The 24,177-nt window shown below is 35.2% G+C and overlaps 1 protein-coding gene across 4 annotated transcripts; it reads left to right on the top strand.

Annotated features, from left to right (window-relative positions):
* The first annotated feature begins 777 nt into the window (after positions 1 to 777).
* On the top strand, positions 778 to 23,072 carry CCP110 (centriolar coiled-coil protein 110). 4 transcript variants are annotated; one of them, XM_037815083.1, is made up of 16 exons: positions 778 to 943; positions 2,564 to 2,722; positions 4,655 to 4,810; positions 7,624 to 7,752; positions 10,215 to 11,859; positions 13,770 to 13,900; positions 14,358 to 14,529; positions 15,066 to 15,205; positions 15,423 to 15,539; positions 15,913 to 16,014; positions 16,202 to 16,318; positions 16,755 to 16,828; positions 17,394 to 17,456; positions 18,106 to 18,165; positions 18,680 to 18,765; positions 21,145 to 23,072. In XM_037815083.1, exons 3-16 carry the CDS (start codon positions 4,670 to 4,672, stop codon positions 21,195 to 21,197), a joined length of 3,030 nt encoding a protein of 1,009 aa, XP_037671011.1. In that variant the 5' UTR covers positions 778 to 943; positions 2,564 to 2,722; positions 4,655 to 4,669; the 3' UTR covers positions 21,198 to 23,072. The 4 variants fall into 4 exon arrangements, with proteins under 4 accessions (XP_037671011.1, XP_037671010.1, XP_037671012.1 ...); XM_037815082.1 differs by having other exon boundaries at positions 778 to 981; XM_037815084.1 differs by lacking the exon at positions 18,680 to 18,765 and having other exon boundaries at positions 778 to 981.
* Positions 23,073 to 24,177: the final 1,105 nt, after the last annotated feature.

Raw genomic sequence — 24,177 nt, 5'->3', positions numbered from 1 at the left:
AGAGTCAGGACTGACATCAAGCCACCCCAATTTTAGTACTGTGAACTTTCCACTGCTACTACACCTCCTACTCTTAACTTCTCCTACTAAGGGATAAGGGTGGAGGTTTATGTTCCAGGCATTTTGCATTACAATTACCCGGTGATAAGTCCTTTTAAAAATTTCCATTTTACGTATACAAAATAGTCACTGGAAGGAGGGTCAGTAACAGGCAGAAGGTAAAACTGAATTAGGGAATGGAAAGGGGCCGCTAAATCATATTGAAAAACTCATGGCATGTTGTTCGGAAAGAGAACTTTGGTAAAATATCCAGGGCTTTTTTGCCATCTCGAACTCGTTAGCTTTCTTCTTTGGACGCCTTTTTCCACTGATTTGCAAAAAGGTAAGGATGTCTTAAGGCTTTGAGCTGGCGTCTGTTGATTCAGCAACTTTTTATCCACAGAGAAATAATTTTGATGAATGCGGTGTTTTCCAACGACCACACATACAGTGTCTATACAGATAAGCAAAAAATGAAAACTTCAAAGAACAATTCAGGGGGCTTCAGACCTTTAGGAGCGTTCCTATAGTAATAAAAAATTTTGAGGCCCTTGCTTACAGTGAAGACTACGTCTCCCGGCGTGCATCCTGCTCGCCATAAGGACTACGTCCTCCATCATTGGACCAGAGCACAGCTAGCCGCGCAATGCACCTCGGGGATTGTAGTTTTACTAGGGGCCCAACACTATCAACGGCCCGAAATGCAATCACCGGAAGTACCGGTCCTGGGAGGTGGAGTTTGGTGGGCGGTGGCGGCGGCGGCCGCGGCAACTGCGGCGGTTGCCAGGAGCCCGCGTTGCCGCCTGAGATCCGTAATATGGCGGGGAGGAGGAGAAGACGGCGGCGGACCGAATTGCCCTCTGTCGCCACTGTTTGAGCCATTTGCTTCCCGACGAGGCCCGGGGTGAGGGCAAAAAAGCTGACCCGGTCGTGGGGGACCAGGTGTGTGCGTCAGGAGGGGGCTCTACCCTGAGGGTGTCCGGGCTGACCAGCCACCGAGGGAGGCGGAACTGGCACCCAGAGTTGCTGAGGGCGGCTAGGCACAGAGCCCGAGTGCAGATGCTGGGCTCGGGGACCCTCGAATTTCTGGAAAAGCAACGGGGAGTGGTGAGGCGGCAGCCCAGGGGGCCGGCGGCAGCGGGCGGGGAGGTGATGCTCGGATGCTGGCAGCGTTTGGTGGGCCCTCGGGATGGATCCTTATCCGAGGAGTTTGGAGAGGTGGACTTGGGGTGCTGGGGTGAGGGCACGGGGTCCTTTGACGGTAAACATTGCCCAACTGTTGGGACCGTTTATCTCCTCCCATGGTGATGGAGAGGTAGGGGTCCCCCGGGTGTGCACTGGCCATTTCTCAACTCCGGTTACCACAACCAAAGGCACGGGGGGCGCTGTTTACTCGGCTTTTACTCTTGTTTGGGGCATAAACATGAGGATAATAAAGCATATTATCTTGATTGTCCTGATCTTGCTAGGTGGTTCCCACCCTTTGCTTTTCTTGTCTGGTTGTAGCCCCAGTCCCGTCTTCCTCAACTGGGCAAATGGCAAGCGCCTAAAGATTGATTTGTAGGGGTGGAGGGTGGGGTGTCTGGAAACAGAGGAGAAAGCTGTTTTCCCTCTTTCCATATCCCCCTTTAAAAAGTTACATTTGAATCTTACCAGGAACCAGGCACTCCTCTAGTGTTAAAAATCTTCATCATCATCATCATCTTCATAGTAAAAGCAGCCTCCATTACTGATGCTTTCAGCATGTCCTGCCCTCTGCCAATTGCCCTACATTGCCTTGTCTCATTGACTCTTCACAGATGCCTTTGAGATAGATACTGTATCCCTATTTTACAGATGGGGAAACTGAGGCAAAGAGATGGTAAGTGGCTTGCCAAGATCACTCAGCATGTTATGTGTCTGAGTAAGAAACCAACCCCTCTTCCTGCCTTACAAGAAGTTTACATTTTGTGGGAGACTGATGGATAAATGACTGTGGGGATCTGAAAAACAAGGCAGGCTCTGTTCTGTGTTACTTTTACCATTCCCTTAAGTGACATTTCTGGCAGAGGACTGGTGAGGAGCAGAGAGCAGAGCCCTGAGTCTGGGGTTTATCAAGAGGCTCATTTGGAAAAGGGTCAGTAGTACTTGTTTGGTATAATGGAGAAGAGAAGGCATGCCTGAACCTGCTGCAGCTGATAAATTATTAATTGAAGTGGACCAGTCTTGCCCAATGGTAAAGTATGGGGCTGTAGATTTGTGGTTGGGGTGGCCCTATAGTCAGAGTCTCCCTTAAAGTCTTGCTGACAGTGGTAATTGTGGTGTGAGAAATGAAGTGCCCTCTCGCTTACTCATATGGGATGTGGACTGCACACTTTTTAAAAGGTTGGTTTTGCACTTTACAGGTACCAGTTTCTCTTGAGACTAGGGTCACCCATAAAACCACCGTTCTTTACCTTCCTTTCTTCCTTACTAGCTTCTGCTTGACTATATAGTCCACCTTCTCGCCTTTTTTTGAGCTACTTCCTCTAATTAATTTATTCAGGACTTTTATCAAGTGCCTACTGTTGGCAGACACTGTTCTACGTAATGGGGATTCAGTGGTGAACAAGACTGAGAAGTTACCTGTGCTTATGGAACTTACATCTTGGTGGAGGAAGACAGACAAAAAAGAAGGAAATAAACACGATAATTTCAGATAGTGGTAAGTGCTATGAAAATTGGGAAATAGCAGGGTAATGTGATAGTGATTGTGGCAGGGTTAATGTAGATGGGGAAGGCTGGGAGTCAACATCTAAATTGAGATTGAAGGATAAGAAGGATCAAGTCACACTCTAGGATCATTTGGTAATTTCCCTAATTTCCAAAATTAGCATTTTTTAAAAATGTTTAATACACTAACCATATGCCATAAAATATGCTGTAATTATAGTACATTACTGTACATCTACAATATATAGGACATACACGTCCTGTTTAAGGGACATGAATTTAACTTCCTGAAGCAGTGAGGTAAATCTGTGTGATGAAAGGAAAACAAAATTGTTGTCCTATTTCTTTAAATTTTCCATATGTTTAAAATAGAATTTCATGCTTTGCTTGCCTATCCATAGGGAATATATTACAATCATATGAGTAATCTATTTATATTCTTTGTGATGTTGGATGCATGCTGTATGATTGTGCTAAAAATATTTTGAACTATTTTAACAGAAATGGGTTCATTTGAATTTCTTTTACTTCTTAATTACTGCATATTTTGGAGGTTAAGATATTTTAATCTGGGTTTAAATCTAGATGAAAAAACAGGTCTTGTATGGTTATCATGAAGTCAGGTGTTTTGTTTTTCACTTTTTTTTATGAATTCAAGATTGCAAAATAATATTCCTATTCTAGGGAACCATTTCTTTAAACTTAAACTCCTTTTACCTAAGTTGATTGTAGGAATAATTATGATAGATGGGGTGGTAGGAAGAAGTTTTGTTATTGATAAAGACTACCAGTTCATCAAAAGTAGCAACATTTTTTTCATATTCAAATTATTCAAAAAATAATTTGAATATTCTTTTTCTCTGTTTCAAATTGAGCTATAATTTTTCCAGCACTGTAGTATATTGAATTTTTAAGTAGTTTGAAGCTTAGACCAGTATCAAATTCTATCTTATGTCATCTTTACATGTCCCACATCATGAATTCAATTTCCCTGTCCCCTCTTTTTTAAAGTAGTTAATTGTTGTAAAATGTACATTTAAAGGAAATGATTGTTTTAGGTTTTCTGTTTTAAGAGTTTATACCCATACGGGTTATGATTCTGATGATGTCTCTCTTTTTATTTTCCCTTGCTTATTTAAAGGGAACAGTGCCACACATAATGCTATGCAAGCAGGCAAGTCAATAAATACTTAACGCTTTAGACAAATGAGTATGGTGGCTAATCCTTCCTGGTTACCTTGTATTTCCATTACTACCATCACCATTTCCCAGAAATTGTGCATTTATTGAGCTGATTGTTTTAATTAGTTTGGTGATGGTTCCAATTTTCAATAATAAAACATAATTAATAACAGAGTTGAATGATTTGTATCTCTGTGTTGGTTTGTGCCTGTGGAGTCAAGACTATATTCTTAAGATAATGCAAATAAAAGCCTTTGAATTTCATATAGAAAGACATTTTAAAAGTAAATGTCCTCTTGTTTAAAGAGCCTGTTAAGCTTTTTTGGATTAAAAAAGTATTTCTGCCTTTGTATGATATCATTTTCCCTGTGCTATGTAGGTAAGTCCTGTTAAAGAAAATCTAATATTCTATTTTACAGTCTGAAGTTAGTAAAGTAGCATATAACTTTGTTTTCTTTAACAGGATTTCACTAGTGAGCTCCCAGTACTTTCTAAACTAATAGTATCTACAGATTAATTTATATTCAAATGTTCAGAAATATTTAAAATAGGAAGCAAGGCTTACCTGGGTAGAGTCTTGAGGAACCCAAGAATTAGCTTCTGATCAGTGAAACAATTATGGGAAGGCCACTTCTAATAATTGAGAATTCTAGGAATATTTCATGTTCTACAGGAATTGCCAAGTATTTAAGACCTATTTTTCTCAGCACATTAAAAACATCATTTTTTTTTACGCTTGCAGTGTGATTGTGGGAAGATGGAGGAGTATGAGAAGTTCTGTGAGGAAAGTCTTGCCAGGATCCAAGATGCATCAGTTTCCAGCGAGAGCTTTCTACCTGCCCAGTCTGAAAGCGTCTCACTTATTCGCTTCCATGGAGTGGCTGTACTTTCTCCACTGGTAAAAGTTCTTTATTTTTCAATCATTTTTTTCCCCCATAGTGATCCACTAAATGACTCCAACTTTTATCAGTAAATTATTTTGTAGCTAGCCCAAGAAACATATTTTTGAATATTTTTGGTATTCAGGACTAAAACGAAGTCAAATGAGGTGGGATAAGTAAGGAATTTGCCCTTCTGAAAATTGATTTGGAACACATTATTTGAAAAATGCCAGGTTAAACATCTCTTTCTTTTCCTTTTCCTGACTAGGTTTGCCCTTAGATGTGTACCAACTCTCTTATAGCACAAAGGCTGAAAAGTGACAGTATAAAAAGCGCTCAAGGCAGATTGACTCGTGTTCAAACCTGAGTCCACCTGCCTCTGCCCGTCACTAAGTGATTCACCTTGGTCAGGCACTAGTCATCTCTTAGCCTCAGTTTCTTCAACTGTAAGTCTGTTTATGAATGTGCGGATTCCCAGACAGGGGAAGGGTTACCTGAGATAAAGCAAGGAAACTAGTTAGCATAGTAGCTAGTCCACAATATGTATATCAGAGATACTCAAAAGACCTGGTAAAATCTTTTGCATTCAGGCTTGTTATAATTATCTTCTTAATCAAAGCAAGTTACAAACTTTAGTGAACTGTTATTTTAAATATGAGTAAAATAACCTTTCAAATTGTGTTTATAACAAACTGGAAAAATATCAGTAACATATATGAAAAAGCTAATTTCCTTAATACATAAAAAAGCTCTTATTAATCAATAAAAACCCTAATATAAAAGTGGACAAGGAATATAGTCAGTTCACAGAAAAACAGAAGAAAGGCTTGTAAACATTTGAAAAGATTCCTAACCTTATTCATAGTTAAAGAAATGCAAATATAAATAAAATGAGTTAGCATTTACCAACTGGCTTGGCAAAGATCTGATAGTATCTACTATTCCTTAGGTTGTATGGAAAAAGTACTTTCAATACACTTTTGCTGTGAGAATAAGTTGATTCTATTTTTTGGTGAGCAGTTTGGTAGTGTCTGTCAGATTGTAGAAATGTACATAACCTTTGTCTCAGCAATTCCATTTCGGGAATTATCTTACATTTAAACTCATATGTGTGCCCAAAGAAATATGTACAGGTTATAACAGCATTGTTTAAAATAGCAAAAGATTGATGAACAACCTAAATGTCTGTAAGTAGTGGGTTGGTTTAACTAACTGTGGTTCATTTTGTGGTTTATTTCTCATACATGTCATGAAAGTGACCAAGGTAGATCTCAAAATGTGCTGGTGTAGAAAGATCTCCAGGGTCTACTGTAAATCACTGCAGAAAGCATGCTCCCCAAGGCAGAGCACAGTAATGGGTACAAGCCCAGACTCAGGAGCCTTGTGGCCAGGGTTCACATCATCCCTCTGCCACTTAACTACTGTGTGCATGTGTGGTCCATTTTCCTCATTTGCCATTTGCTTACTAAGTTTCATTAATCTCTTTTATTCTAGAACAGTTTTTTACCTTTTTTTAAATTATTCTGTATTTTTGAAGCGACCACACTAATTGTCTGGTAGAATGCCCTAATTTTGGGATTTTTCTTATTGTTTCCTCATGGTGATGTGTAACTTGTTCCTCTTTTTTTCTATACTTCCTATAAACTGGAATTTAAATCTCAAATTTTGATTAGATTTAGGTTAAACATTTTTGGTGAGGATTCTTTGACAATGCTATGTACTTCATTGTAAATTATATCAGAAGTTATATAAAGCCCAGTTGTCCCTCTATTAGTTTGAACACTTGTGTATAGTGGTGATTGCCATTAGGCTCTTAAAAGGTCTACATTCCGTTTTGATTAGCAAATAAACTGTGGAATGATTCTTTGGTACCGTGCAAATTAGAAATAAAAAATTTTTAAAAACAGCATTTTTAATAAGATATTTGATGACATATTGCTTTATTAATTTAATACAGCCTAAAATGTCTGAGCCTTGTTGTTTAAGGTCTGTGATTCCATTAGTTGCTTATTTACAAGCAAAATCTGATATTTATGTCTCTTAATCCAAGTTTTTATGTTGCATTTGATAGATGAATGTTACAACATTAGAATAAGTTTTTTGCGTGTTTTTCCAGTGTGTAAGTTTAAATTAATCTTCTTGCTCCTTACACAGTGACTAAATGTCCCAAACTTAATAATTAGGATTTAAATCCACTATTAAACAATATAATGTTTCAAAGTCTTCAATTATTTTAGGTACATTATATTTTTATTGGAGGTTTTATGTTCTGATGAAACAAAATATGTTCTGATTTTATAGGCAAATAGAACATTATCTTTTCATTTTTCATTAAGCCTTTGGACGTTTTCTTGAGGCAGCAAAGAGAAGATTAAAGAGAAGATTAAGAATTAGAGAATTTGACTGACCCAGTGAAAAACATTGCCAAATGAAAAGCTCAGTAGTGGCCTCAAGGGCTAATTTTATCTCTGTCATCTTAGAGCATTTGATGAGTGAACAGGTTTTTTTCCTTCCTTTTAAAAAAAAATTTTTTTTTCAATCGAGAATAATATTCATACAGTGAAATGCACGGATCTTAAGTGTTACAGCTCCATGAGTTTTGGTATATGGCATACACCTGGAAACATACACCCACACAGAATATTTTCATCACCACAGAAAGATCTCACACCTCTTCCCAGTCATACCCCCATCCTCAAACACTGTTCTTATTTCTTTCACTATAGATTAGTTTTACCTGTTGCACATATTTTTATCATTCCAATTGAGAACTTTTTGTTTTTATATTTCTATAATTGAGAAATAGTTACATATTTATGATGTTTTCCAGCTTAATATTGAGAGAAGAAAGGAAATGCAACAAGAAAAGCAGAAAGCACTTGATGTAGAAGCAAGAAGGCAGGTTAATAGGAAGAAAGCTTTACTGACTCGTGTCCAGGAGATTCTTGAAAATGTTCAGGTATGTAATATAAGCTCTTTTAGATTATAATTAAGAATCATAAGGATATTACCCGTAAGCACTGATGATAATTTTCAGAAATATGTTTGCACTTACTGGTTTACAGGAATTTATTTGCGGTTTACTTTTATATTTGAGAAGCTTCTTAATTTGTGATATTCCATTTCAGTTACTCCAAAAAATATTCACTTGTGTATTAGTGAAGCCCAGTACTTGAATTAGAGGATATTTAGACAATGGAGCCATGCACTGAATGTAATTGCTTATTGTCTGCATCTTATGACTCTAAAAACATTGAATTCTTAAGTCATGAAATGATAGAACTGACCATTGTAGTTTACTCCTGAATTAATCAGACTATTGACTAAGTGACCTTATTCTCATTCTCTGCTAAAGTAGATAACTGCCCCCATTTTTTTTTTTTCGCTGAAAATTCTGCTCTTAGATAAACAAATGCAATTTAGAGTATATAAATAGAATTGCCTAGATGTATCCTAAATCCAAAGTAAAATCATTCATACTCACCTGCACCTTTGCACTGATTTTCATTTAGTGTAATTTAAATTTATATAAACAATATGTTTGTTTTAAAGTCTGGATCATTTCATACTAAAAAGAAAAACTAATGAATTAAATTGAACAAATAATTTCTGCCATCATATATTAAGTACTATTTTTCTGGTTACATTTTTTGCTTTGTTTTGTTTTTTTCATGACCTTAGGGGTTTGTGGTTGGTCTGTGTAATTCATACTACATGACACATGTAAGTCAACCTTAGGATATTTCCTACTGTTTCCTTTATTTCTCTGTATGTAGTATGTTGTGATTTTAATTTGCAGATTGAAATTACTGTCCCTATTAAGTATAAAAATAACATGTAGTGCTGATTTAACAGTAAGAGGTGGGTTTTGGACTTAGTAAATATTTCTTATTATTGAAACAAAAATGGCATATCATTCATTGTTGGTCCTTTGAGGGGAGCTGTCAAATATTCTAATAAAATTATTATTGAGTCTGAGAACTTTCTCTGTTTAAAAGAGAATGTACAATGTTGAACTGTAGAGTAATTAATTAATTATGCAGGTAGAGAAATTTTATTTAATATGAATAAGTTTCTAAGATCCATTTCACCTTTAAAACTTATGATTCTATGATAGGCTTTTAAAAAAATTTAACTAGTATAACCAAAGGCTCCTTTTAGTGTTGTACAAAAAACATAGCTGCTGAATATCACAGATGTGAAATATTTTACTTAAGGAAATAATTTATATTGCTTAAACTGATGAACATGTTCATGGAGTTCATGAAATATATATATCCATCCTTTTTGGTTTATTTTGGTCCTGAGGTTGTGACTAAGCTATTAAATCTTGTTGTATTGTTTATTGCATAGTACCTAGAAACCATTACATGTCTTGGGATTTGAAAAGTAAAACAGGAGTGCCATATGGTCTAGAAAAAAACAAGTACATACAAAAACAACCTAAAAAAATCTTTTACTATTCAGGATTCTGGGACCTATGTTCATACATCATGATAACAATTTCTATCTTCCAGTTCAATAAATGCATGTATAATCTTTAGAAACCATCCTGTTCACATATTTTTTTTGTAAAGTCAGATTAGATACAAAATGTAATTTTATTTTTCTGTTGAATCTTTTTGTGTATACAGTTTTTCTCATCTTAATTTATCAGATTCTTACCTATTTTGCTTGACCTAAAAGGCATTAACAGATTGCTGTTTTAACTGACCATCAGTTAATCTAATTGAATTTTGTTTTAATGAATTTGGTATTAAGTTGTCAATTTTCTTATTTTTAAGTAACTTAAGCTACATGGGCAAGCAATCATTTACCATAAATTTGCTTTATTTTACAGAAGGATTTTAGTTAAAATTTAGAATGAACATCTAGAGAAGGCAGGAGTCCTATTACTAAATTATTTTTTGCTTAATCAGTGTCCTGGAAAGTTAATCTTTGTTAGAGAGGGAATCATATATATATAAGAGATTTAATTATTTGCTATTTATCCCACACATTGGTATCCCTAGACAATAGCTCTTACAGGAGGGACCGTTGGTGATGTTAATGACAGAAACCAGAAGAAAGTTAAGGAATGCTTCTAGTCCAAGATTCAGTGGCACATAAATATATGAAAATATATGTGTATATATATATACACACACATATGTATATATTTGTATCGGATTAGATGATTTCCTTTTTCTCTTTAATCTTGTTTAATAAATAGACCAACATGACCAATAGATGTTTTTTAAATTTCAGTCCCTTGTGATATATAGTATACCATAGAAACATGTCATGTTTGTTTGTTTGTTTGTGTCTTTAAAAATCAGAACTCTGAATTTTCAGTTTCAGTTTCATTTTTAGACAACATTGAAATGAAAGGCTTTTTTTAGTGTAGTAAGGAGATACTAATTTTTAAATTTCTTTTTTCAGGTTAGAAAGGCACCTAATGCCAGTGATTTTGACCAGTGGGAGACTGAAGCAGTTTACTCTAATTCAGAAGTCAGAACCTTGAATGTTCCTGCTACATTTTCAAAAATTTTGCCAAGCCCTACTGAATACTCGACTTCAACAAAGCTTGAAAACATAGGAATTTTGCCTTTGGAAAATGAGGACCAATTTAAATCTAATGGGGTGAACTTAGCTAGAGACGCAGAAGAATTTAGTTCTCTGAAACAATGTGATAGTTCAAATATTAGCCATGCAGAAAATGACGCTTCTCTAAAGACCTCTTTGGTCACCCCACAAGAGACTCTTACTTCTGATGGTTTCTTCACAACAAATGAAGAGCAGGCTCCATCACTTTTGGAAGGAGTCACCCCGGATCCCTACACCATGAGTCTTCAGAACCTGATGAAAAAGTCAAAGGAATATATAGAAAGAGAACAGTCTAGACGCAGTCTGAGAAATTGTGCAAAAAGGAGTGTTAATGAAAGTCATTCAGACAAAGAAAATGATGCTGTTAAGGTGACTGACTATGTGAAGGAGAAGGCCCAGTTGATAGGCAAACACTGTGGCTCAGTTATTCCTGACAAACCATGCCTTAATAACTCGATTATTCCCCAAGGTGCTTCCATTCAAGCAAGCATTGTGAATCCATCAGTTTTAGCTAGCTTATCTAAAGTGGACTTACCCATACCAACTGGCCATCCCACCGTTTTAGATTCTGATTCTGACTTTAAAGCCATTCCCACTTTTGTTTCTGACAATAATGTTATCAAAAGTCTTACTGGTTCATATGCCAAATTACCTAGTCCGGAGCCAAGCGTGAGTCCTAAAATGCATCGAAGACGTTCTAGGCCATCATCAGCTTGTCATATACTTATAAATAACCCAATAAATGCCTGTGAATTAAGCCCTAAAGGAAAAGAACAGGCAGTGGACTTACCCGTTCAAGATACTGATGAAAAAACAAATATACTTGAAACTGTGCCAAAGTTACCAATTGATTTAGCAGGCGTTTGTTCAAGCAAGGTTTATGACAGCAGAAATACATCTGAAGCCATAGAGGAAATGGTCCTAGGTAAATCAAACAGGATATGTCAGTCTTCAGGAAATCAGTTAGAAAATAAAGTTATTCATGGAGTTGCTACTGTGGAAGGTCATTTAACTTCTGATGGGAGAGGATCACACAAAATGGACAGTGCTTTTACTGCAGTACCAAGATTGCATGAACCATATGTCAGCAGTCAGTGTATAGCAGACCAAAACTTTGGAACTGTGAGTGCACTCAAGTCAGCCAGTGTGTTAGAGAACAACTCCTGCAATTTACAAATGGAGCTGAATAAGTCTTATGATGTAAAAAACCCATCTCCTTTACTGATGCAAAACCAGAATATCAGACAGCAGATGGACACACCTACAGTGTGCTGTGGGAGTGAGCAGTTTTTGGAAAATAGTTTCGAGAAAGTTAAACGGAGACTTGACTTAGATAGTGATAGTTTGCAAAAAGAAAGCTGCTCTTATGTCATAACAACTGGAATAACTGAACAGGAAAGGCAGCACTTGCCGGAAAAAAGATGCCCTAAGGGATCTGTCTTCATTAACAAGAATAAAATTGTAGAAAATAGTTCCAAAGGTAAGGCAACTTGGAAGCATTCAATGCCTGCAAAGCAGATGGTTTTGTTTTTGCAAAAAAAATTTTTCCCCATCTATTCATCAAGGTACTTAATTGCATTTGTCTTGTTAGAGAGCATATAATTAGCTACAGTTTATTGCCATCTGGTAGTCTTTCTTTAAAGATTTTCTTATTTAAATTATTAAGCGTTCACAGCCCACTTGGTATTAAGGAGGATATTATTAATGATTTCAGGAAAAAGTTTTTACAGGAAACATTGCTCATAGTTTTAATCCATTGTGTTGCTATGGAGTTTGCCTTTTGTACTGTAGTTTCTAATGTTTTTGTCAGTCTGCTGTTTCATTTGTCACAGAATCTTCATGTTTAGTTGGCCTTTCGGTAAACACTTTAACATCAAGTTTTTAGACAAAATATCACAAATAAGGCTCTGTGAATGGTGTTTCAAGAATGGTTTATTTATTGATAAAAATTATTTTTTCAACATTTCTTTTCCATCCGGTGGTATATTAACAGCAATTTCCTTAAGCATGTCTTCTTCATTATGCCTTCCTTTCTTGCCATGGTCAGTAATTTATTACTGCTATGGAAGACATAAAAACAAGTAAATTATGTTCTTAGACATAGTTATGTGATATATATCTTTCTTGAAAAAACCTCACATTCTGTGAAACTGCATACTGAAAATAACAGGGCTTGTAGGAAATACAGGGTTGGGTAGACTGCTTAAAACCTATGCAACTTTATAAGAGCTCTAATAAAAACAACAGTTGGTACCTGGGTAGCCAACTTTGATCCTCCAAGTAGACAATATAGCATGGCTAGACGTTGCCACAGTGAGTATTGCAAATACACAAAAACAGTGGAGTGGCAATTCTGGCAGTGCTTTCATAAGAGCAGGGCTAGGGGTTGCGAGGTGATGTCCCTGCAGCCAATCACGGAGCCGGTTGGGTTGCTGTCAAAGTGAGCCTCTCACTGGATGGGGGCTCTGGGACAGGTGCTTCTTTATAAAGGTCTTAAGTTAAAACCGAATGGACTCCTGCTGCCAATTCAGTGGTTGAGCTGAGAGGCTTTTTCTTTTCCTGCTGAAGATTATAATTCTACTGCTTTACCAGCTCCCCTTGCCTCTTAAAAATTGCATATGAACAAATGCAAACTGTAGCTGAATAAAATGCATTTAGGAAAAAAATATGGGAAGACCATAGCAGGACAGTAGCACTTAGTATACTTGTCTTCAGTGAAAGTCATTTTACATTTGGAAAGAAGGATTCTTTGAATTTATTTGAATTATAGTGGATCCATGAATATACACATGCTAATCTGTGTAATACTTCAACATTTCAGTATGTCTCTCCACTTTCTTTCTAGTAAACCTGCAGAGGCATAATTATTTAATAAATTATTTTAGATAATTAAAACATTTGGAATTTTCATATCCAACATATTTGGAGCCTTAAGCTGAGAAACTACATCATCAAAGATTTGGTATGCTCTAAACATCAAAAACACAGCAAAACTCCAAGGTCCAACATGGGAGATCCTGGAGAAGGACAAGAGTTGGAAGAATAAATAGAGATGAGGTACAGACAAGGACCTCATCTTGAAGTTAATTGGAGAAAGGAGAATCTTCACTGAACATATGGTTTTGGCTACATCAGTTCAGACCATGATGGGATCTGTGAATGAGTGGGAAAGGTGGTGAGATGTGTGGGCCTTTTTGTGATAGCCTGAAATAAGAGGAGTGGCAAAATGAGAATGGGGTTCAAAGTAGGAACCTCCCTCCATCTTGATCAGCTTATGTCAATCAGGGAATATTCTCTATTCAGAAGCAAAATTTAAATTGATGGTAGAAAATATTGAATATTAGATTTGTAGTGAATTTGCTGAATTTGAGGGGATATGCTTCTTTTCAGAAGGCGAGGAGATACTAAAAAGCAAGCTGTTAGCTTTTGAAGAACTGCGGAAGAGACTAGAAGAACAGCATGCCCAGCAGTTATCACTACTCATAGCTGAGCAGGAAAGGGAACAGGGAAGATTGCAAAAGGTGAGAAATTAAAATGTAAGGTGCAGGGATGATAAGTAAAAGTTAGCAGGTGATATCTGTTGACTTTGGTCATGTATAGGATATTTGTATTTTACCCCCTATGTAGTTGATGCACAGATGGTATTTTTATTGCCAAAATGTGAGGTTTACTATTTAGATCCTTATCTAAAAGTAATTGCATAAAATATCAAAAAGGGCACTTTATTGACTCCTTAGCTCAAGACTTTAGTATTTATAAAACGTATGAGGCAGGACACTTGTTTGAAGATTATTATAGTTAATGTATCACATTTTAAATATAATTAAATCATTGTCATGGTTTTATTTGAGGGAGGAGAACTTAAGATAAAAATAATTTGTTAATAATTCCACACAATTTTGGCTAAGCCTAAAATGATAATATTTTGGGAAACAGTTGAACAAAAGATCTAGCATATTATAAATTGTTAATCTACAGGAAATAGAAGAACAGGAGAAAATGTTAAAAGAGAAGAAGGCGATTACAGCAGAAGCCTCTGAGTTGGATGTTAACAATGTGGTGGAGTCAGAATGGAGAAAAATAAGTGACTCTGATTTGCTAGAAACAATGCTGTCTCAAGTGGACTCACTCCATACTTCAAATAATTCTGGTATATATTTAAAACTCCTTTTCCATCTCAAAAAATTCTCCTGTATACTTCAAAATTGTAGCTCCTTTCTTAAGGTAATTTCATGTCCAATCCATTTCTGTTTGCCATCTGCTTAGTAACCAGTGAAAAGTGAAATGATGGCAGCAGATGAAAGGCCAGTGAGCAGGTGTTTATGAGAAAAGACCACCTTAGTGAGGAAAATATCAGGAAATTCGGCTCAGAGTTCAGCCTTTGTTCATTCACGTAGCAGGTGACATGCTCCAAGTAAATACAGTTTCCCGTTTCCCAAGTGATCTTGAATTACATCTAATTCCCCAGTCCTTGTAAGAGCTTATCTTCTCATCTTCAATTATCCTGAGATGCCGTTTGTGTGAAAAGGTCCACCTGGAGTATAAGCTTAAAATACATAAATATTTGAAGTCTGCATGTAGATCAGTTGCAGGGGCAGTTACTTTTAATGAGTGTCGTGTTTGTTTGGATGTTCTGCATATTCTGATTATATGACATCAAATGTTAATATATGTTTGTTTTTCTAGGTTTCACAAATTCTGTGCTACAGTATAGCTTTGGATCTGCCAATGAAACACCATTCTACCTCTGGGGATCATCAACTAGTGGCTTGACCAAAATTTCTGTAACAAGGCCTTTTGGAAGGGCCAAAACTAATTGGGCTCAGGTGGGCAACCTTGAATTTTTTTTTAAGAGCTATATAGTAGGTTGTACAAATGAGCCTGAATATTTTTGTCATATATCAAATAGCTTTTATTAGAGATGAAACCATACAGAGCATATCAATATGGAAGAATTTAGTTAGTACATTGTAATAGATTAAGAAAAAATACTTGAGTTAATTCTGAGATTCTTAAACATTTTGTCTATCCTTTTTTTCTTAGGTTTTCAGTCCAGAAGTACAAGCAAAATTTAGCAAAATAACTGCAGTGGCAAAAGGATTTCTAATTCGTCGACTTATGCAGACAGAGAAGCTGAAACAACTTCGACAAACTGTAAAAGTAAGGAAATTACTGTAAAATTTTTGTATTGCATTTCTATTTCAATCTTGTTAGTCTTCTTTTGACAGTTTAGCTGGCAGATTAATTCAGAATTTAGGCAGATCAAACTTTTTTTTAGGCACTGTAAAATAGGCATTTTTAGAAGTTTGATTATTAATCTCATTCAGGTAATTTAAAAAGATGAGAATGAAGTAGTTTGCTTTATTCTGTTTTTTGACTCACTTTAAAGCTAGTGTTATTTGACTTTTAATAAGTAATAGTTTTATTTGTCTTCTTAGTAATTTTGGATTGACTCAGAAAAACAAAAGGAAACACCAGTGACTGCAAATCTCTCTAGAAAAATAGTTTTGAAGGAGCATTTTCTTTTTTTTAGGATACTATGGAGTTTATAAGAAATTTTCACTCAGAAGCACCATTAAAGCGAGGATTTGTTTCAGCACAAGATGCTTCTCTTCAGGAAAGAGTGTTAGCTCAGGTAAATCCATGTGTCCTGAAGGCTTTTAAGAAATGGAAATGTTATATTTCTCTCCCTTCATTTACTCAATGAAAATAGGTTTCAGTTAGAACTTTTTCTCTAAATAAAAGAAGTGTATGTATTACTGCTGAACTCTAACCTTGTGTTTTTTTTTGATGGTGACAATATTTTCTTCCTTTGAATCTAGTTGCGAGCTGCCCTGTATGGTATTCATGACATTTTCTTTGTAATGGATGCAGCTGAAAGAATGTCTATTCTACATCATGATAGAGAAGTTCGCAAAGAAAAAATGCTGAGGCAAATGGTATGCTATATGATTTTCTAATGAATAAGGCTATTCTGGGTTTAGGGTAATTTATACTAAATGCTATTCTTTATTGACTTCCAACAATTCTTAAGCATAGATAACTGCCAGGATTGCACACACTATTTAAATCTGTAGAGAGTTTTAAAAGAAATTGGTGAAAGAATTTCATACTGTTTCATGACCAGGACTGATTTGAATCAATGGTCTTTTGTATTGGCCAGAGAAAAACAAGCAAAATCTATATTATTTCATTGGGAACAATAATTTTAATTACTGTGTGAAAATGGGACTGCTTCAGTTATAAAGGAATACCAAGTTAAAGTTAAAAATGGTAGTAAAGAGAAGCTTTTCTAAGCAATTAGGGATCATCCTATACTATAATATAGTGGTATTACTGGAGACACTAGAGCCTTGTCACTTTTATATTTTAAAGGATAAAATGAAAAGCCCACGAGTGGCTCTTTCAGCTGCAACACAGAAGTCTCTTGATAGGAAGAAATACATGAAGTAAGTTCTTTTGTGTCATATCATATTAGTTATTATCAAACCAATTCATTTTAGTCATCTATTTGTACATTCCAGTTAGAAATACAGGACAGCTAAATTCTCTGCAGCTGAGCTGACAGAAATCTCTTTTATTTTTTATATCAAGAGATTCATTAAAACCATGTGGTAAAATCTGATTTCATCTTTAGATAAATGTATTAACTACTAAACTTGTCAATGTTCAACTTGTGTAATTGACAGCTGATTGAATAGTTTTAAAAACAGTTAATCCTCATATTCAGTGTTTAATTTTATATCTTATAAATATTATTCTATTTCTGGTATTGTAGTCTCAAGACTTCATGGGAGGAGAAACTTAATGGGAAGAAAACCCTCATAACTGTATTTTTAAAATTCTTCTTTCTTGAAAGCTGTCTTTAGTACACTTAGTGTGGTTATTTATTTAGGTAATACATCAACTTTTAAATGATGTTTTGTTCCTATCATCCTTTATCCCATTTGTAACTATGTTTCTTTCCCCTTCTCTAAATACATTGCTTATGTCCTTATTTTTATATTGTTTTAGAGCTGCTGAAATGGGCATGCCAAATAAGAAAATTCTCGTTAAACAAAATCCTTCTGAAACAAGGTGAGAAAAATGACTCAATCTCAGTGAAAGGCTACTTTTTTTTTTTAATAACAGGAAATTTTATAAATCTCAAACTGGCTTTTTGGGCTTCATTCTACTTTACATCAGTAGAACACTCCCTGCTGAGTTGGAGGATTGTAGGCTCAGGATCCTGTTCATGTGACTGGTCACATGTGAGACCAGATGTTCTTGGAGCTTTCTGTGGGACATTTTATTCAGGTGGAAATTTGAGCCCATTAAGTCCTGAGTTCATTCCACAGTCCAGAGGCTCTTTGATACTTATTGACCTGTTTTCCACTCTTGTAAAATGAGGGTGATATTTTCTTGCCTCAGAAATTTGAAAGGAAAAGTTGGCTTTTGTAAAATATATAAATAAATGATCTAAAATATCAGAGTTAATACTTATGTTGAAGATACGTATTTCCTGAAAAAAAACCTAAGGTACGTGTTAAAAAAAGGTACTGGGTGAAAACCTAAGTACCATATTAATATGCTTTAATGAATGTGCTTTGCTTTGTGGTAATATATAGGCTATGTCATTAAATAGTTGACTGCCACCTCATTGTTACCATCTTTCATCCATTGAAAGAAAAAGAGAGAAAATGGAATTATCCTTTTGAATTAATTTTTTTATTTGCTTTGTCAACAGAGTCCTTCAGCCAAACCAAGGACAGAATGCACCTATTCACAGGCTGCTTAGTAGACAAGGGTAAGCTGCCACACACACGGGTTAAAAGTATTTAATCAAGATTAGCTTTACAAGGGAAAAAAAATATTTTAGTACTCTTTACATAAAGGATCACTGTTTTTCAAATGTGAAATTTTTATAGCATTAGGAAGATCTTTTAAAATTTTTATACATTTATTTTGTCTTCAAAGATAGCCCTCTGGGTATACTGTTGTGTATTATATTTTAATTATCATCTTATGTTGGCATGCTTTTACCATTCACTTCATACTATTTTACTCATTAAATATTTAAACAACATCCATATAGTAAGTTCAGTGTCACCAAAGTGATTCTCCAACAAAGTATGAGCCGATGGCTTAGTTTCTTGGAGAAGCAAAAGTACTGCTTCCTTACTGTGCACATGCATGAGACTTAAATTCTTTTCAAGCTTATTTATGCATTGAGCAGTTGACCCAGTGTAGTTGCTTTCTTTGAATGTTGAACATTTAGACCCTAATGCAAGTGACTTACTAATTTTTTTATATTCAATTAGAACCCCTAAGACATCAGTGAAGGGGGTTATGCAAAATAGACAGAAGCCTTCACAGAGCAGAGTGCCTAGCAGAGCGCCTGTTTCAGGTGTGTAGAAAACCAGTCCCCGAAGCCCATTCAGTTGAAAGGATGGGTGCCTATGCTGCCCTATAACTCAGGCCACCCAAGTGGGATGTATTGTTTGTCTTTCCTTGCCACAGAAATTTGGCATATTCACAGTCATTCCTGTTAGTGATCATTCATGTTGGTATTTTGTGGCAGTTAGGGGATCTTAGATAAAATTGTGTTTCCAATCTTAATTTCTGTAGGGATCCCATGAAAAACACTATGTATTTTTTAATCCAAAAAATTTGTAATATTATCCATGCCTAATCCAGGAAATCTTTTTATAAATGAGAAAAATATAATGGTCCTCTGATGCCTAAGCTGGTCTAAGTCTAAGTGTGTCTGTTCAGCTTTGGGGAGGTGTATCACCCAGGAATGTTTTTATCTGCACATAAGGGGATGAAAAATTTCTCCTGACGTGAGATCACATGTGAATATGCCAAGTGGGAGGGGGTAAGTTTTGTATTTGTTTTATTCTTAATCTTTTGCTCAGTAAGAAACTTGAGCTAAATCTCTCTCATTATTGGAGAATTATTTAAGGGCTAAAGTAAAAAACGTCTAAAAATTTTGTTTTATAGTGTCAAGAAGACATTCAATGTTGAGCTAATCTAAAACTCTTAATCTAATGTTTTAATATTTTTAGGTATCTTTGTTAAGACACTTTAATATGCTCACTAATAGTTTGGAAATGCTCTGCCTTAACTACCACTTTCTATGCATTTAAAAGAACATAAATTAATTGGCATCAAAGATTAAATCTTTAACCATTTTTAATCTTCCTATTAATATATAAGTAGGCATATTTTAGAGCTTTTATTTCTAAGTGATATCCTCCAAGTTAGGAGGGGACAAACAACATAAGGTTTTTTTCATTTTAGCACCATTTGTTCAATTATATTCAAAGAGGTAATAAGATATTGATCATAACTTTAAAATGATTGCTGGCCTTCTGCATGTATGTAGTGAGTATAAGTGATAATGTGTGTGTGTGTGTGTGTGTGTGTATAGATATATAGGATAATTTAAAAGGTCATCTTTTGGAAGTCACTGTGACAGTCATTGGAGTTGTTTTAAAGGAGATTGCATGATTGAAGATCCTGCTTACTCCAGAGGCAGTCACAACCAGCTGTTTTCAAAAATAACCATTTGGAAGAACTCATACCACACACCAGATCTGTTGCTTGTGAAGTTAGGTGGAATTTTCAGACATTTTCAATTTTTCCCATCTTAGTGTTACATATTGTGATAAATCGTAGCTAGTTGGCAAATCACTGACACGTTTAGTATTGTTTTTTCCTAATATTATCAATTTGCCCTAGTGACCACTCTCCATGTTCTTTTCTCATGCATTTCATTTCCACCTTTTGTCACATAAGAACCTGCATGCCAGTACCAACTACTGTTTATATTCACTGGTACTCAACAGTATAAGGATGTACTATAAATATAAAGTTCAGTATTTAAAATTACTGAGGGTTGATTGCACTGTAAAATAATTAATACAAAAGAACTTAACCCTTGAATTAACATGTACAGTTAATATGTATCTAAACAACTACAGAAATCTTTTCTGTTTTTTCTAAAGATTTATTTATACATGAATGCATATTTAGACAATTGAAAGAAATTAAAGAATTTTATCCTTTTACATAAACTGAGAATTTGACATATGATTAATCAATGTGTCATGACTCTTAACACACTGCTCTATAAGTGGCTCTTAAAAAGACTGTTTTGCCTGCTTAGACTTTTAATGACCTGGATTGTTTTGAAAAGATTTGAAATTTTGCTTCGATTTGATCCATGTGGAGAACAAACCCTATATTAAGAAATTTATAGAAAACTCATTTTTTGTTATGATGATAGAATATGATATAATATCCTTAAACTAAAGTAGAATTCTAAGATGTTTGCTGCAAAGCATTTAAAATTGTTTAGTTTATAGTTTTCACAAGTTACATTGCAATCTCTGTTCTATGTTTAAAACATATTTGCTCATTTGATGTTTTGTGCTTGACTTGGAAGTTTATAGTGAAATTCTGAAACCCTGAATGAAAGCAGAGGAGGAGGTAGTGCCAAATGGTTAAGTAAAAGAACAAATCAGGTGGAACTGTATCCTCAGCATCTCTCCTTCTAACTTTGGTATATTAGGCAAGTGACTTATTCTGTGCCTCGAATAAGTTTTTGTTTTTGTTATCCTTATAATGGTAGTAACAGTTTCTACCTCACGATTATTGTATGTAAGGATTAAATGTGGTAATGTGTATTGCTTAGCTCAGTGCCTGGTACCTACTAAGCACTCATTATAAAAAACTAATTGAGACATAATTTCAAAATAATATTGGTTTGCTTTAATTTCAGGAGCATATGCAGGAAAAACCCAAAGAAAGCGGCCAAATGTTGCGACAATTTAAGAAGACAGCATTCACTAGGATAAACAAGGAGGGTGGGGTTTATTATCCATATTGTCTTCCCTGCCCAAGACTTTTTATTTAACCCTGGACTCAGATTATACAGGCCAAGTGATGTCAGGGCTGTGCAATAATCTGGATAATTTAATCAGTCGGGCTAATTCCTGTCCCAGCCTCCATTTTCCTCTTAGTATTTGGTCTGGGTGAAGGCAAAATAATGTTTAATAATTGCCTCATTCCTGTGCTTAACCTGTGCAAACATAGTTTGTTTTACTTGTGCAGATGTCTGCAGAGACCCTTTTTGCAAATTTAAAGGACATTTGGTTTATTTTTACAAAGGACCGAAAAGGTGTGACAGATTACAAATAGGTTCTGACACATCAATTTCATTCTTCTGCATTCTGATTGCTGACTTTGATAAACAGATTATATATTCTTCTATTCAAGGGAAATTATTGCAGAAGACTGTTTTCCCCTGGTTTTATAAATTTAAAAACTCTGATTAATCTCTCAATCTGCATATTCTTTAACCCACAGTATAATTACATAGGATAAAAACACTTGCCTGCTGATTATGGCCTACCTAAAATTAACCACAGAAGGAGCTGTGGGTCACTGTTTTGGTTAGAAGTACACTTTCCTGTTAATGACTAGTTGTCTTAGAGAAATGTTTGATTTCCCATATGTCACCCCAGTACTATTAGAAGCATTTCCACTGGATTATAAAAGCCTTCCTTCTGAGGAGGGTAACAGATTTTGAGAAGATAGCACAATCTTCTTGAATGTAGCATTTAGGAATGCATCGTTACATCCATTTTTTTGTAAAATAGGAATGACACGTTGCATGCAGTTGTACTTTCTATTTAGTCCATTTATTTGTTTATTCATAATCTGCTTTTTCTAGCATGCTTGATTTAGGAGAGAATAAAGGGCTATATAATATAATAAATTTAGATTTTCAAGTGGATAGTAATACTGGTGAGTTAAAAATCGCATTTCTTAGAGGCGGTGATGTTTAACTTTTTTCTTCACTAGAGTGTTCATTAAAAGTATCAACCAACAAATATTACCAACGGAACATGATTTTATGAAAGAGAATGACACGGTTAATTTATCACACCATTTCCAAAAAGGGCTTTGTGCTTCTCACATAAAATTGGGGCTGTATGCATTTAATCTTTCTAACTTGAATTTTAAAGGGATAATGGTATTTTGAAAATGCAGACTATATATAATGTTAATTTCACTTTTAAGAATATGGGTAAAAAGACTGTTTTCCAAATTTTGGATCCATTTAAAATGTAACTTTTGCACCCAGCTGTAGACAGAAAATAATAATCTGTTCTGGGTATAAACTTGATTTTCTTTATGGAGATGTATCTATCATTTATCAAATGGGTGGACCAGAAATGAGACAGTCAAAAGAGTCTGAATTACCAATTCTTCATTTATAGGCAAAGTATATAAAATTATTATCTTCTTAATATGATAAACTGTGCTTTATCATTCTGAAAACTCAGGATACAGCTTGCTCATATCATTATGGGTCTCTCCAGTAAGAAGAATAGATGATGAAAGTTTTGTGTATGTTAATGCAAATTAGCTGAAACGATAGTATGTTTTGGAGATAGTTAAAACTAGTTTTAGATTAAGGATGAAAACTTGAGTGTTTTTAATTTCAAGGTAAAAGCTTGTGTGTTTTACACAGCATTTTTAATGTTCACAGCCTTTTCTCATAAAAGTGCCAGATGTTTTGTGCTTTTGATGGATTTTAATTTATATACATTATTTTTATTCTTATTTTTACTTTGGAATGTCCATTAATGTAAATTGTATTTATTTTTATACTTTAATTTTCACTAGTTTTGCTTCTAGGCAAAAGGCAAAATAAACTTTTCATCTTAAAGGAAATCTGGTTTGATCTTTTTTATTTACAAGGAAAGAGCTATTAAGGGATAGATGTTGAAAAGTATCTGGTCAAAGATAAATGTTGTAGGATAATTTTTTTTACAATTAAGTCTCATATCCCACTTTTATATAGGGAACCTATACCAGTGCTTATTCAACATTTGAGTTCACATGAATCGGACTTTTCAGAAGGCAAATGTTCACTAGGGCTGGAAATGCTGTGTTAGCTTCTTAAGATTTGGAAACCTGCTAAGGAGCAAATGGGGATGCAAAGGGAAAAGGGAGAGAATACTAAGGTTGGAGCTTACATCAATGTTCATAATTCACACTGGGGAGTTTTCACATCAAAACTATAGGGTTAAGAATCCTGATCTTGGTACTGCCTCCTCATCTATATGATCAGAGCAAAAATGCTTCCCAGTTTCACTTCTTATTGAGGAGATGTTACATTTGATAATTTGCAAGGCAGTGTGGGAAGAGTGCCTCACTATCTATGGCCACCTTTCACTTCATATATTGGGAATAGTGGGTATGCCTTGAAATTCTGAATTATTCATACTGAGCTGAAAACGGAAGGCCCTATCCTGGGAGTGGAGATTATTTTCTTCTGTTGGAGATCACTCCCATGAACAATCAGAGACCACCCCACCCAAATGAAAAGTAAGTTACAAAAAATAAGCCAATGGAGTTGGAATGTTTTATCTCTAAGGGACCATAGCAGGTATATATATTTAAAAAATGTATTTTTTTAAAAACAGGGAAACCTTTAATCATTGAATACAACAAATCAAACTGGGACATGGTACTGCGGAGTCTCCTTAGTCCTAGCGACAGCTCTAAGGGCAAAAATTGTGTTTCACCAAAATTAAATTTGACAGTAAAATATTATTTATTTATCTTCTTCCTTTTCTGGTTCTTCTTTGACCATCAGTTCTTCAACTAATTGAGTGTGTTGGCAAAGCTGCCACCAGAAGGTGCTGGGTCTCTCAGCCTATGGTGGGGGAATCTCTTAGCCATTCATGCTACCTAAGTTTCAGCAATCTTTCAGGATTACTTCCATTATCTGTTTAATATA

The sequence above is a fragment of the Choloepus didactylus genome, chromosome 21 (genome assembly GCF_015220235.1).
Source record: "Choloepus didactylus isolate mChoDid1 chromosome 21, mChoDid1.pri, whole genome shotgun sequence".
In the NCBI taxonomy this organism is placed as follows: Eukaryota; Metazoa; Chordata; class Mammalia; order Pilosa; family Megalonychidae; genus Choloepus; species Choloepus didactylus.
Note: the sequence above shows the minus strand (reverse complement) of the source record. Positions and strands in the feature narration are given on the sequence as shown.